General features: G+C 42.5%; 1 protein-coding gene across 2 annotated transcripts in view; it reads right to left on the bottom strand.

Moving 5' to 3' along the window:
• The window catches only part of nbas (neuroblastoma amplified sequence), a 151,136-nt gene that overhangs the window by 41,666 nt on the left and 94,271 nt on the right, over positions 1 to 15,199 (bottom strand). For both annotated transcript variants that reach the window (XM_022770374.1, XM_022770375.1), the window contains exons 44-47: positions 11,278 to 11,528; positions 7,071 to 7,411; positions 4,904 to 5,128; positions 1,223 to 1,425 (exon numbers count right to left, since the gene is read on the bottom strand). In XM_022770374.1, the coding sequence (XP_022626095.1) occupies positions 1,223 to 1,425; positions 4,904 to 5,128; positions 7,071 to 7,411; positions 11,278 to 11,528 (1,020 nt within the window). The remainder of the gene's footprint in view (positions 1 to 1,222; positions 1,426 to 4,903; positions 5,129 to 7,070; positions 7,412 to 11,277; positions 11,529 to 15,199) is intronic.

Below are 15,199 nucleotides of genomic sequence, written 5' to 3'. Positions count from 1 at the left end.
CACCATCCATGATTTATAATCCAGTGAAAACAACTATGATATCCACAAAAGTAAAGACTAGCAGCAGAGGCATGTGTAGAATATAAAGCGTTCTGACTGCTGGAGCAGGAGATGTCTGGGTCATCTTCAGTACATTCATTGGTCAGGTGCTTGTGGTTCATTGGTTCATGTTTTTTCTTATCTATATTTTACGTTTTTATAAACACCCAACATTATTACTGATGCCTCTTCTTTATTACACCTTTTCTACAAATAGGAGAAATATATCATTCACTCCCTTGCATATGTAGTGGCTGTTCAGCCGCCTAACACCATACTGCTGTACATGAGTCATGTTTTACCTAAAAACTCATGCTTTAATGTCTTTGTTCGTCATCTGGGATGTGAAAACATCCGATTTCCGCACAGTGAGAGAAAGTAAAAGATGGCATCCTCGTCATAGCTCAGTTATGAAATCCCACCACACGGCAGAGTGTCTCTTCTGCCGAGCTACTGACAGCGCTGTCAGACGGACACCAGAGCTCGGAGTATCGGAGCAGCCAACAGAAACAAGTTGCGCTGCCCTGCCTCACGCTGCCCTCCTGTTTTCCATCACCTGTCTCTACTTCCATCAAAGATAGTTTGAAGACAAGACTCAGTTTGTAAAGTTTACAGCCTGACACACTGGTGCTCCTGTGTGCATTGTGGGCCAGTAAAAAAAAAAAAAAAGTGTAGTGAGTTGACACACAAGATGCGAGTGAACTTGGGATCTTCTTGACTTAAGTATCGACTCGTTGACCTTTAGAGGATAGTTGTAGTTTTGTGTATGGATTAACTTGTTACCTATTTAATAATTGAGCTTTGGAGGTGTTCGTATGTTTATTTTTGAACAGTGGACAGAGCCAGGCTCGCTGTTTACCCCTTGCTTTCAGTGGTAATGCTAAGTTACGTTAACTGCCTCCTGGCTCCAAACTTCTTATCTAACTCTCAGCAACAAAGGCAAAGAGGTGTATTTTTCCAAAATGCTACAAAGTGTACCGCCAAGCTCTTCTGTAAGTTAAGATTGGTATTTGTAGTTTTAAATTTTCTCAATGGGAAGATTTTGTGTTTCATGTGTATGTATGACAGAACTTGACTTGACATCACCTCTGAGTTTTATGGTGTAGGTTGACTTTGTGATTTCGATAATGTGTGCGTGTGTGATTGAGACATGAGAAAAAACGAAGAGAGGGAGGGATCATACCTGAGTGCAGCCACGACTCTCGCCACTGCATCATGAAGCACAGTTTTGACAGACAGATCTAGGGGTCCAACGGCCACGCAGAGAAGCTTTCCAATGCACTCCAGAGGCTGCCCATCAGTTGCCACGGTGACTGCCAGCTCATGTACTTTTGACCTCTCGGATCGGGACAAATCATAAAGCTGACTGTAACCCTGAAGCTGTTCCTGGAATTGAGAAACAAAACAAGAGTGATGGTGTATGGTAGGGCCGCCAGGGAAAATATTACATGGGGGAAAAAGACAGAAAAAAGGGAAAGTATATGGTGGTAGACTAATTCACAATTTACATGGTTCACAGCCTTGGAAAAAATTTCTAAAGTATTTAGAAAAAAAATAAGAGACACACACAATAATGTAAGAATAAATTGCAAAAGAAAAGAGCAGAAAGGGGGAAAAAGCAAAAGATTTTAGAGACAGGAACGGAAGAAAAAGGCAGAGCGAAAAGGAGTGTGTTGTGGTGGAGGAAGTACAAAGTTTAGTGAATGAAGTTCCTCTGCAGGTATTAACCCAGAGGGCAGAGCTGGCCTGAACCTGCTCACCTCTCTCCACTGCCCTGCTCTCTTCTGCTTGTTTTTCTCTCTCCCAATAAAAAAAGGCTGAGAATCACAACCTGAAAATGACATTTGGTTTTTTGTGTGTGTGTGTGTGTGTGTGTGTGTGTGTGTGTGTGTGTGTGTGTGTGTGTGTGTGTGTGTGTGTGTGTGTGTGTGTAAATTAGTTTCGCTTGTGTACTTTTTTTTTCCTCTTTGCAAAATTGATTTTATTCCTCAATAGGCACAACTCTCACCTTTTTCGACAGAACAGATGCTGTTCAAAACTTTTATCTTAATGGCAGCTGCAAGCAGTTGTAATCTGAAGGTGACTGGTGCCTGTCATAGAGGCAACACAAGAATATGCTTGTTGACACAAGTGAGCTTGAGATGCAGGATTTTCAAGGCTGGGCAAGTCCACAGTTAAGTGAAAACCTTGGCGTGTGACAGGTTTTCGAAGAACCTGAATGTACAATAATGGTGGCAACTCACATTTTTGTCTTTTGACAAGGAGCAATGACAGATGTTGCAATATCATGTATTATGGAAGCTGTGGAAGCTCAGGATGGCAGACGTTTTGAAAACTCTAGATCTAAAAAAGGTGAATGATCATTGCACCCGAAGTACAGTATTCTGTGGCTGGCGCTGGTCTAGGGCCTTTGTTGATCCCACTGCCATTCTTGGCATTAAATCAAGCACAGTCAGCTTCGGCATTGGACTCCGACATGGGCGCCCCTTGTGACCTCTCCTGTTTGTAATATTCACACACAGGATATATCAGGAAAAGATATTGATATTCATGCGATATTCCTGATACATGTATCATATATTCATGGGATGTGATATTCATATTCATGTGCAGGATATCAAGGCCCAGCTGAAGGGTGTCTGGTGGGTAACATTTGGGAGGTATCACTGCTTTTTGTAGATGATGCAATTCTTCTGGCTTCACTGTGATCTCCAATGTGCAGCAGTCAGCAGCTGAGTGTGATACAGTCTGGGAGTCAAGTCTGGGATCACAGCTGTCTCTTAAAAAATGGAGCACATGGCCACTGTTATTCCTGAGTGATCAGAGGTGAGAGGCGCTAGTTAGGGGCAACGGGCGTGGTGACGACACAGTTCAGCTATAAAACTAAGCTCTGAATTTGTCGGTGTCTGTCACAATCACAAATCACATACGGGTCACAGGTTTAGGATTCTGACTGAGAGAAATCAAGGCAACAAGTGGCAGGTATGAGGCTTTTCCACAGCCCTAGATCTGGCATTTAGTAAGGATGCCTGTTGGCTGCTTCCTTTTGTATGTTTTGTGGGCATGAACAGCTAGGAGGAAACTCCGGGGCAGGCACCAGGACATGGAGAGGGGTTAGATCTCCCAGCAGGCCCGGGAGCAGCTGGAAGAGCCGGAGGAAGTTGGTGTGGAAAAGGAAATTTGGGGAGCTCTGTCTGCCCTTGTGCCACCACAACCATTACCAGCCAAAAGACTTGAATATTGTTGGATGGAAGGATAGATGGATACATGGACATGTGTTAATTAATGTGTTGATGTTAAACAGATATTCTTACCACTATGCTTTGCAGGGATGGGACATTTAAACACATTGAAACACTATACCGTTGCATCATATATAATATCTGCAGTGTGTAATTTGCTGTCCTCGTGGCGGGTCAAAGTGCCTGTGGTGGATTCCTCTACGATCCACTTTTATTCCCTGCTGCTGGTCACGTACACTTGATAAATGACTACAGTATAGCCAAACAGAGCCTACAAGGCTCCTTCTATCTATCGTTCTCTACCTATCTGCCCTTTCCTGGTTCTTATATCCTTTTTATCTATCTCCAAGGATACAATCGCATCCAGCACCAGTAAAATTGAAGTTACACTGTAGAGGTTGCAGCGCGTGTGTGTGTGCGTGCACCTGTGACTTTTGCCTACAGCTCTACCTTGTAATGCTTGTATCTTCCTCTTTATTATGGAGGGTGTGTGCTTTTAAACAGAGATAAAACAGGGGCCAAATATTATTAACGTGCACAGTGTGGGGTTCAGAAATGACCACTTTTCATGGGCATGTCATGGTTGCATAGCAACACTCGGCTTGCCACATCATCACATCCCCTCTCTATCTCAGCATTTATTTTGTGTAAATACACACACACACACACACACAAACACACACATAGCCAGCCACAGGGAGGTTGGGGTAAGTCAGTGTGACTTTGCTTAATGAGATACAGCATGGAGTATGTACTGTATATGTGGCCATACGGCAGAGCTCATTTGAAGCAGTAGCCCATAGATTTACATTAATATACCCTTGACTGGTCCCAGTGAGGCTGGGAAGAGCTTAGTCGAGCAGAACCACCCCAGAAATATATAACACACACACACAAACACACATACACAGAAGCCCAGAAAAAGTACAGACACAACCTGTATGTCAAACTAAAGGTGACCCCATAAGCAGGTAAGGGAACAGGATGTGAGAGTGATCAAGTGTGTGTGTGTGTGTGTGTGTGTGTGTGTATGCGCGTGTGCGTGTGTGTATCACAAAGGCTGTGAATGAGTCTGTAAATCAATGGATGTTTGGTCAATTTACCTTTCAATTAACAAGAACAAAGACACTAAAATTAACCATGTGCTCCTAGTAGATGATTACCCATGCTCACTTCAGTGCATTGCCTTATGTTACATCATAAAGTGATTTGCTCTATCCAAAGTAAAAAAACCTCCATCCTTTTATTAATAAAAAACTTACTGTAATTTCTTATGTTAATAATTAAAGCACAGAATATCATCAAGTCCATCCAGGTAATGAAACTGGGTTTCTTTCTGGAACTATTTACATATTCGAGGATTTACATATTCATCCACTGTTCTTGTCACTTCAGTACAGTTTTTGTATCATTTTTAATGCAGTTCCAATGAGTTTCCTACACAAAGCTGCCTGATTTGATCTGATCACTTGACAGTGTATGCTAAAGCACAACGATGACTGCCTGCAGCTGATAACCTGGGTATCTTTGTCCACATTACCAACATTTACATTAAACAGTGGCAAAATCTCTACGGAACCATTGGGTTAAAAATAGAAAATAAAATGGCAGATGGGGTCTACCTGCTGGCTGTCTTTGAGTGACAGAATGAAGGCATGGCTCAGAGTGTCCAGGTGGGCTTGTGATTGCTGCAGGTGTGCTAGAGCCTCATCAAAAGTCATCCCTGCTGGGTCCATCCCTTCCTGCTCCCCGCTACCATCGCCTCCTCTCTTCCTGCTCTTCTCTGCCAGCTGGCGCAGGGCTTTGGTGGCTCGCTTTATCACCTCCGACCTCGCCTGGATGCTCAGCTGGAGACGGAATAGGATGGAGACGGACAGAATAGAAAGAAGAGGAGGAGGAGGCGCAGGATAAGGAAAGCAAATTGGGGAGGGGATCGGGGTCAAATTGAACGAAGAGAGGGAGAGAGAGGTGCACAGGTTATGTACATTAATTTCACACTTAACATGTTGAAGAGAGGCAGGTATAACCCAGTCTATCCACCAAAATACCATCAGGAACTGTGTGTGTGTGTGTGTGAGAGAGAGAGAGAGAGAGAGAGAGAGAGAGAGAGAGAGAGAGAGAGAGAGAGAGAGAGAGAGAGAGAGAGAGAGAGAGAGAGAGAGAGAGAGAGAGAGAGAGAGAGAGAGAGAGAGAGAGAGAGAGAGAGAGAGAGAGAGAGAGAGAGAGAGATCATAGCTGCCAGCCTGGTGTAATTGATTCTATTCGGTGAGAGCAGGTTAACCATTCATCGGGAGAAGAGAGGGCCTTTGGCTGTAGGAGGTTTTACTCTCTTGCATGGAAGCACACGGGCGCTGACAAGCCCCACACACACATTCACACCAAGAGGACACTTAAAAATCATCCAACTTCACACTTCCAGCTTCCTCTACCACGCACTCAGACACATGCTACTCATACTTCTGCATTTGCTAGATATCTTGACTCGGACTGACTGACACTTTGCCAGGACAGGGTGATCACTCAAATAAAGTTTCCTGACAAAATTGTGAAAAAATTTTGAAGGGTAAGTGTGTACATGCATTTGTGTGTTAGGCTGAGTCTGTTGTTTTATGTGTGAGTGGGTCTCTCCCCTATAGAACTAGATATAGGCATTCACAACCACCATCAGTCAAAGCCTTGGGCAAAGTCTGAAAAAAGGTTGGAGGTTGAAGAAAGGAGGATGCCTCTACTAAAGAGGCTATCTAAGATCAATACTTGAGAGGGGGGAAAAATGCCAACACTCTATTTCCCTTCAAAAATATGTCCAGTATGAGGTGAGATAAGTCCCAGCCATCCATCTGCCCCTTGGCCTTGTGGGAAATGGATCAATCTATTGTGGGGGGCTGCGGGGGGTATGAAAGGTCAGATGCTTTCCGAACGTTGAGAAGGGTCAAGGTTTTCCATTTGACGGTTCAAAAAGGTTGGGAAAAAAGAGCAGGAGGGTGAGGGTAAGATGGAGCAGAAAGTCAGATTCTGAGAAGTAATCTACATGTTAAAAAGCACAGTGGGAAAACAGTGCCTGCTGGGAATTGGAGTTTAATTGGCTTAAGTAGAGAGGGATCAATTAACTCTCTTGGAGTTGCAGGGAAAGAGAGGGGGCATAAGACAAAAACAGAAGAAAAGGAAGTGTCTGGAGAGGTGGGGTGGCAGGGTTCCAGTATGAAAAAAGAAAAAAAAACAGAGGGCTACTACTGATAAGGTGCACTGAGGCACTTTAAGTCCTCTGCAGGACAGTTTTTCAGAGTGCTGTAATTATGGGGCTGACATTTCTTCTGCAATTTTATAATTTCTTTTATAAATCACGACTGGTATGTGCTTTGAGGCGACAGAATGTGGATGTGAACAGAATAATATATATGAAATTAGGAAAGGGCTTTTGACGACCCAAAAATTTAGCTGGAGGCATGAAAGACGACCAGCCACACAATAAAAGGGTATGGTGTGACGAATATGACAGTTTGATGTAGTGATTCAAAATCCTCAACAATCCTTCCTTTTACACAGTATGTATCTTGTCTAGGAGGCTGCCTGGAACCAGCTACCTTCTGTGATGCAATTACAAATTGTCTGTCTGCCCAACCCCCACCAGTTCCTGTCTGAGACACTAATAGAAAATAGAGCCTCCTCCATACTGTGCTGTGCCATACTACATTTTGTTATTTTCTGTCTGGAATACAGTAATTCATATTAAAAAATGGGTAGTATTCAGGGAAAAAGCAAAAACAGTTATATGTCCTGGTTTAAGCTTACATTTTTGGCTGCGTCAGGTGAGAAGGTGATACTATCCAGGAAGTGAACAGCGTCAGCAGGGACCAGTCTGTCCAGATATTTGGCACAGGTGTCATAAGCATGCAGGTAGTCTTGGTCAGTCTGTGGGGGCCTCTTCATCAACTGGGGGTCTCCTTTCCAAAACAGCTTCTGCAGCCAAACTGCATGCACTGCACTGGGGGAGACTGTCGCCCCTCCACCACCAGGCACCGGCAGCCGAATGGCAAGTTTGGAGATGGACAGTACGTTCTGACTGGTCAGAACTGGTTGCAGAGTGGCAAGTGGATCCAAGGATTCATCAGTCAGCTTCCGGTAGTCTAAGCCTACAAGAGAGACAGACATTTGTTAATAATTAAATTCATACTGACATTTGTAGACTACATTTTTTTTTTTATTTCCTTTTCATCCAGCCTTTGTGCTAATAGTGCACTGCATGTACATGAACAAAAATAACAAGTGCACTACAAAGCTCCCACATTGTCCTTGTACTCATGACCTTCTGCAGCACTTTGCCCTGGTTATCGGTTGTTGTGATTGTGCTGTCAAAGTGTTGATACATTACATATATTCAATGCATTCTCAAGGAAAATGTTCTAAAGCTCAGCAAAGTAAAAAGATGGCAGGAGATTTACGTAAGGCCAGCTATTATGTTAAGCTTTGTACTGTGGAATACAGTTTATAACACAAATTCTTCATCATGACACTACAATACAGAGACATGACATGTACAGGCATTATACACACAGTAAGCACATACATATTGAGTTGAGAAGCCATTTAAACATCTCCAGCAAACCTAAGGATTGTATAAGAGAGTCCCATTCGAAGGCACTTTATACAATGTATACAGCATATACTATATAACTGTATTTACATATGATATGTGCAAACCATGCAGAACTTCAAGGATAATTACAGTGATCTGAAATGCGCAGGATGTTCAATATTGCATTACATGACAGAAATGCGCAAAGAGAAATTAATAACAGAAGACAGTAAAAGGTTGAAGTAAACAACGAAGATTGCGTGTGACCTATGTGTGAAAGTGGTGCTGTCAGGGCTGTGTCTGCATGCAAAGGTGTACAGTTTGTCTGTGGATCTGTCTATGTGCATCATATCTCCTACCACTGCGGTATTTGTGTGTGTGTGTGTGTGTGTGTGTGTGTGTGTGTGTGTGTGTGTGTGTGTGTGAGTGTGTGTGAGAGAGAGAGAGAGAGAGAGAGAGAGAGAGAGAGGGCTGGTGGCATGCTCTTGGTCTCCAGCACTATTAGACAGACACATTATTGTGGCAACACCACAGCCTGTCTGGGCTTTAAATATTTAACACTGGTCTGCCTGTGGGGAGGGCTCTGTCAACGCTGCTCGGAATCCCTCTCTCTCTCATATATATATACACACACACACACACACACACACACACACACACACACACACACACACACACACACACACACACACACACACACACACAATACTTTCAGACAGGCCCAGACGGACACTTAAACTGCAGATAAGAGTTACATGCACTTACACATGTACTCTCTCTCTGTCTCTCCCCTGCCCCACCCACTCCTCTCTCTGCCTCCGTCTCCTCCACACCCAAGCAGCATCTCATCTCCTTCCTCAGGAGAGCCCGCACAGACAGTCACCTGATACTGTGTCTGAAATTGTGATGAATATTGGACACACACCACCTGTCTCTACACCATCTGAATGCCTCTGTAAGTGAGTCTCTGTGTGTGTTAGTTTGCATGTGACTGTTCAGGTTTACAAATGAGTCATTTTGAGGATGTGTGTGTGTGTGTCTCAAAGTTGGACAGTGTTAGTAGCAAGTCGGAGTTGGCCCTGGAGACGCCGCAACATCCTGTGTGTCAGCTACAGGCGTGCAAATGTGTGGGTTACATTTCAACAGTTACACATGTGTGTACTTTCGTGCGTGAATGTGTGACACAGACAGTGTTAGCATGTAAGCGTTAATGTCGCAACGTCAGTATAATCGATTTGGTGAAGTACATGTGTATGTATATGTGTGTGAACGTCCAGTTGTAGCTTAGCTTCGGTTCTCCCCACATGACTCACAGCTAAGCAAGGGGCTGTAATAAGAGAGAAACTCAGTATGCAAAAAGCTGGGTGGGTGGTGTTTTGGTCAAGTCTTTCCAAAGCCAAAAACTGAAGAGGACAACCGTCAAGAATGGATTAAAATTGTGTGTGTTAATTTTCTTAACTGCAAGGGGCAATTGTTAGCATGTGTAGCTATCTATTTTACTGATCACAGTAGTAACCAAGCTCCACTTCCAAGCCGTAAGAACACAAAATTAACTAACTACATTAGTAATGTTCAGGTTATATATTTAAAAAAAAAGCCTTGTTCATGACTACCACATCCACTGTAGTATTTGTTATAAAGTAGTCTCAGGAAACGCAATATATTTGAGCTTAGCAGTCACCACTATCGTTAGTGAAAAATGCATCTACAAAACAAAAAAAATTGTATTTTTTGTCATTTTGTGACAGCGCATCAGTTTGAAATATTGCAGGGTGTAATAGAACAAGAGGAGCTGCCACAGTGAGCTGCTGGATGAAGAGCTGCAGGCGATAAACTGCACACCTCCAACTTCTAAGGCAGGTAACCAATTCCTTTCACTGTGCCCTGCTGTTTGCAGACTCATGCTAAAATAGCAAAAAAAAACTAAGTGGTGTGGGGCTTAGCAAACAGTTAGCTAATATGCACTAGTGATGAGACAGGGTAACCGTGAGTGATTGAAACTAAAATGTGGCAGTAGCGGCAGTGCGAGTTTAGAGCAAAGTCCTTTTTTGTTAGTTTGTGTAAAAAAAATGCATCTAAATCTTGATGTGGTTGACTTAGAGGTGTGTGTATATGATTTGTGTATGTGTGTATATGGATGTTAAACAGAGACATGTGTCACTGGTAAAAGCTGTGGTGTTATCTGGAGCAGCAGGAAGAAGCGAGGCGTGAAAACACAGCTGACACCCGGCTGAACTTTACTGAACTTCACAGAGAAGTGACACCACCTTCACCCGTACACAACAAAGTTTGAGCACTCTAGCCACAGCGCTGAACCAGTGACACGCCGCAACCTGGACGCAACGTCCTTGGAGAGGGTGCAGCCACAGAAACATGAGTGGAAACAGCATCTTACTGTAACGCTGTTGCTGTTTTCCGGAGCTTGGTGTGTGGTGTAGATTGCCAACTAATACAGAGGTGGACTGGTTTTTTTTGTTGTTTATGGGCCAATGTGAATACTTATGTGTGTTTCAATCCCGTTAGCTTTTAATTTTAATTTTTTTTTTTTTTACACGAGAGCTGATGGAGAAAAAGAGGAACGGTAAGATCAGAGGACAAGATGAGGTAGAGATAAAAGATAATATGTGCACATCTGTATGTCATCAGAGTGTTTCATTTGTCACTTGCAGAGAAATGTAAGATTTTTTCTAGTTTTATCTGGCAGCAGAAATGTGACATGGATTTAGGCATTCAGCTGTTGAATTTTTTTTTTTAAGACTCTACATGACAATCTGTGACACAAAGGTTATCTACCGGCCAGAAGGAATGTCGACTTTAGTCTGTGAGTCATCAATCATGTCAAGAGGGATTATATTCAAGTCCTCAACACTGGACTTGATTTTTTGACAATAAAGGCTTATAGCTGATTTCCTGCCGACAACAGAGCTGCATTAGTCCTTCAAGTCCTGGGGCTCTTTTGCTTTTACTTCTCAGAAACAGCGTTGTTTGGCAAATGAGTGCTTTTGTCTATTCTGTACCATTAGAAACAGTGTTACTCTCAATTTGGTATTTTCTAAGCAGTGCTCTTGTAGACTAAAACCAAATTAATTCCTTTTTGTATGAAACGTCCCTCTTGCTTTGTAAATAAAGAAAATTACACACTTTTAAAGCAAGAAGAATTTCCATATCATTAAAAGGCAATGTTGATCTTTAATTTAAATTTGATTAACTGGTTGAAGTTTTCTTCAATGATGTATTTACAACTAAGTGGATCAGATTTTATAGGAAAACTTAACTGGTTCAGGAGGCTACATTTTTGTGATATTAACAGCCATATTATCTCTGCCTTTTGACTCTGCTGTAAACCTCCCTCTAGTTATGCGGTAGCTGCGTCATCTGCATTACGAAAACAGAGAAATAAAAATAAGACTGTGTTTATCTCACCACTGGCAACAGCTCGAAGCTTCTTGAGCAATTTGACATGGGAGTCTGGCTTGATGGTGGTGGTGACGTAAGGCTCACAGCCTGCAGCATCCAGCAGGGTGTAATAGTAGAGCAGGCGACCCAGGTCGGTTCCCTCCACAGTTGGCAGAACATACTTGGTCATGTGGCTGTAAAAGGCCTGAGGGTTACCCTTCAAAGTGTGAAACAGACCTAGGGACTCGCTCCGGGACTCAATATCCTTGGTGGAAAGACTGGAGGAAGAGGAGGGAGGAAAGGGGAAGAGGAGAAAAACAAAACCATGAGTGTCTGTAAATGAATATATTTGACAATTTCACTTGGAAAGTAATAATCCATAAAGTTTTCATACCAATAAATACACACAAAAATTATCCAGCCTATCCCAAGTTCAAAGCTTTCAAAGCTTTTTTTTTTTTTACATTTGCTGTTGTAAACACCTGCTGTCTGAGATATGTCTTCTCCATAGAAAACACCCATTGGATTACAGGATGTGAAACACTTTTAAGTTTCTGGCATCTGAAACAGCGGCTTGTTTGATAAAAACATATGAAGATCTAAGTTGTTCACATAAGCAGCAATAGCCACCATGCCTAAAAAAGATTAGACAAAACAGCAATACTGACAGAAACCCAAATTCCATCAACAGAGAAATCAAAGGAAGAAGACAACCAGCTCTGGAGACTGTTTGGTTGCAAAGGAAAAACAACACGGCAATCTGTGGGCTTATCACTAAAGTTACACTCATAGAGGATTTCATAGATTACTACTGAGAGTACACTGAAGAACTTGGTCAGCTCTGATATAAAAAGGGGCAAAACTAGGACAGAAAGAAAGACAGAGAGGCAGAGAGAGAAAGATAGAGAGGAAGAAAGGAAGGCAGTGAAGATGAGGGTGAAATGCTGAGTTCATAGAGTGGAAAAAAAACTGTGTGGATATCTATCCAGTGATTTGTTCAAGTTGTGTACAACTAATGCGCTCCTTTCCTTTTCAAAAAACATGTTTTGCCACAGAACTAAAAGTCAACAGCAGCAGGTGGCCTGGAGAATGAGAGGACAAGTGAAAAGAACACAAGCAAAACACCAGAGAGGAGAGGAAAAAAAAGTCTCAGAGAGCCGCAAACAAAAGTTAAACAAGGAGAGATACGAAGAATGAAAAGGCAAAGGGGAAGTAAAGCTAGTTGCTGGCAGTCACCAAGGTGCTTTGAGTAATCTGTGGCTGGCTGTCTGCGAGCGTGTTAGTGTGAGTGCAAGTCTGTTTATCTGTCAGAACGGGACAACATCAAAGAGGACAATGTTTCCTCTGGGCTCTCCATCAGAGCTGGCTGGGAGGCTTTCGCTAATGAAAAAAATATAGACAGTGGCAGCATTGCAGCAGCTCACAATAAGCTCAATAATGCAAATAACACTAATCATCCAAACAACAGGGGCTCTAATAAGAGTGGAGTCAACAGAACAACTCCAAGTTAAGATTCTCTCAGTCACCTTCCCGCTTGTCTTTTTCCTAAGTGCACAAACAAACAGGCGGCTTGAGACGCCAATCGATGTTTCTGATATTTCACTTTTTACTCCCATCAGCTCTAAAGTGACTCAAAAGGCAAGAGAACAATGGCTAGCGAAGAAACAACTTGTCCAACTAGGACTGTTTGAGGGGGGTTATGAGTTTTCCTTGGCAAGTGCACACAGGCGTGAATATAGACAGCTGTGAGCAGCAGTTTGTGCCCAGTGCTCATGGCAGGCTCTGCTTTAGCTGAGTGTGTCACTGTAGCTCTTCAAAGCCAGACCGTCATCGTCTCTCAGTGTTTTCGTCCCAATCCACTGACAAAAGGTGTTCAGTGCCTCTGATTGCTCAGGATGTGGAAAACCTCCTGTCATCTTTCTCCACAGCTTTAAGCATCTTTTTGTTCAGCATCTCTGTCCCGGATAGTTTTATTACCACTCTACTACATGGATGCTTTGTTACTGCTGCTCGCTCGGTGGTATTTCTCTCTGTACACAACACAGTTTCCCACCCCATCTCGGTAGTGTTTATGTGGCGGTAATATCAGGAGCTTCTCATTACAATCTTCTCTTGTTTGTTTCAAAAGCCGGAGCGAGGAACAGATTTAATCCGGTTGAGTATTCCTCATTCTCTGAGCTGTTCCTCTCCTCTCTCATCCTCTCTTCTTCTCCATCTAACATTACCATATTTTGTTTGTTGTCTCTTCCACCATGTGTTAACAAAAATAGGCTCCTAATATTCTTAAATTCAGAGGCATATTTAATTACCTTGGTAATCAGACAGCCAGAATTAAACTCTAGGGGAGCTTTGGTGGAGTAGTGATGATTATTCAGCACATCATTGTTGTCTGGATTTATGCAAGCTGTAATTTTTTTTTTTTTTTAATGATCTATGTTGCTAATTTGTTTACAAATTACGGTCCAGCAGGGGGTTGTAAAAGTGCGTTTGTACTGTAGAGTTTAGTATGGGACCACTGCACATGGAAATTTTCTGCACAGCTGATTCACTTTTTCATTGTAAGGCAATTCTGCTGTCACACTTTTACACACATACACACACAATATAATATTGACATTAATATTGTTAACTATGATTTGTGCAATTGCATTCACATATGAAACATGAATAATGGATCATTTAAACATTAGGAACATCATACATACATACATTTTTAGCCATTTGGGGAAAGAAGCTGTGACCACAAATATTTGGGCCTTTTTTGCTGAATGGAGAAACTATGTCACTGAGAGCAGTGAGAGTGAACGAAAACAGTAAAGCGACAGGCCGTAAAACCAAAACAATGAACTAAAAGTCACTGTGAAGCTAATGAGTGGGTCTTTGGGTGCTTGCAAAGTGGGGTGATATTTCCCTGGGGGTCATCGCCAAGAGCTACTGCTTTCACATTACACCCACTGTTAAAAACATTGTTTATAGCAGTCGTGATGATGTTAGCACTGCCAAAATCACATTTTGAGTACTTGTCAACATTAAAAAGGACTGATGCTACATCTACACAAGTAGCTCCGTCTGGTTGCACCATGGTAATGCTGGTTTAATTTAGCATCTTAGCTTGCTAATACTTTCTCATTAGCATTAAACACAAATACAGCTACAGAGGCTCAGGGGGATGCCATTAGTTCTGCAGGTATTTGGACATAAACAACTGTACTGAACTGGTGTTTTGAGCAATATGGTGTACCAAATGACCGACTGCCTGATATTACCATCCCTAGACCCTTCTGCTAGCGTGGCTAAAAATATATTTATATGTGTTCCATTTCAGACAAGAAAGGAATTTTCATATGAAACATACCATATGTAATTTCCAAAAATACTATCACACACAGACCAGGGAGAGGCTGAGGTGGTGAAGAGAAAAAGCAACATAGCCATTCAACAGTGGTATGGGGCGGTTAGAAAATATGGGGTACATGGACTGACTGCTTTGTTTCAGTTCTGTCAGAAATACTGTTTTTCCTACAACTGAGAGCATTACTCAACCAAAGGTTATGTGGTTGTATTTATCAGTCCAGGTCCTGCTCTCTGTGGTTCTCCACTATAACTCCAAGAAACATGCTTACAGTCGTGCTCTAGGTCACGGTCATGCTCAGGGCTCAAACCTTGCAGAGTTTCTGTAGCACATCAATAAATCCCTAAACAGCAGAACCAGCAGCATCAAACAACTGCAGATGAACACACGCTGTACTGTACCAAACCTTAACAACAGCGTAAGGAGGGAAGCTCATCAGCATGCTAAGCACACTCAAATGAGCACACAGCAAGACACGTTTGCTGTAATATTTCAGATAATTGTTGTATGGCTAGAACAGTATGATGCAAACGACAGCATGTGTTTTCACTCAGGTGACAGCTAGGCAGCGCGTCGCATGTCGACATCCTCATGCAT

This window comes from Seriola dumerili, unplaced genomic scaffold (assembly GCF_002260705.1).
Source record: "Seriola dumerili isolate Sdu_G_001 unplaced genomic scaffold, Sdu_1.0 BDQW01000025.1, whole genome shotgun sequence".
NCBI lineage: Eukaryota > Metazoa > Chordata > Actinopteri > Carangiformes > Carangidae > Seriola > Seriola dumerili.
This window is presented reverse-complemented; position numbering and strand designations above follow the sequence as displayed.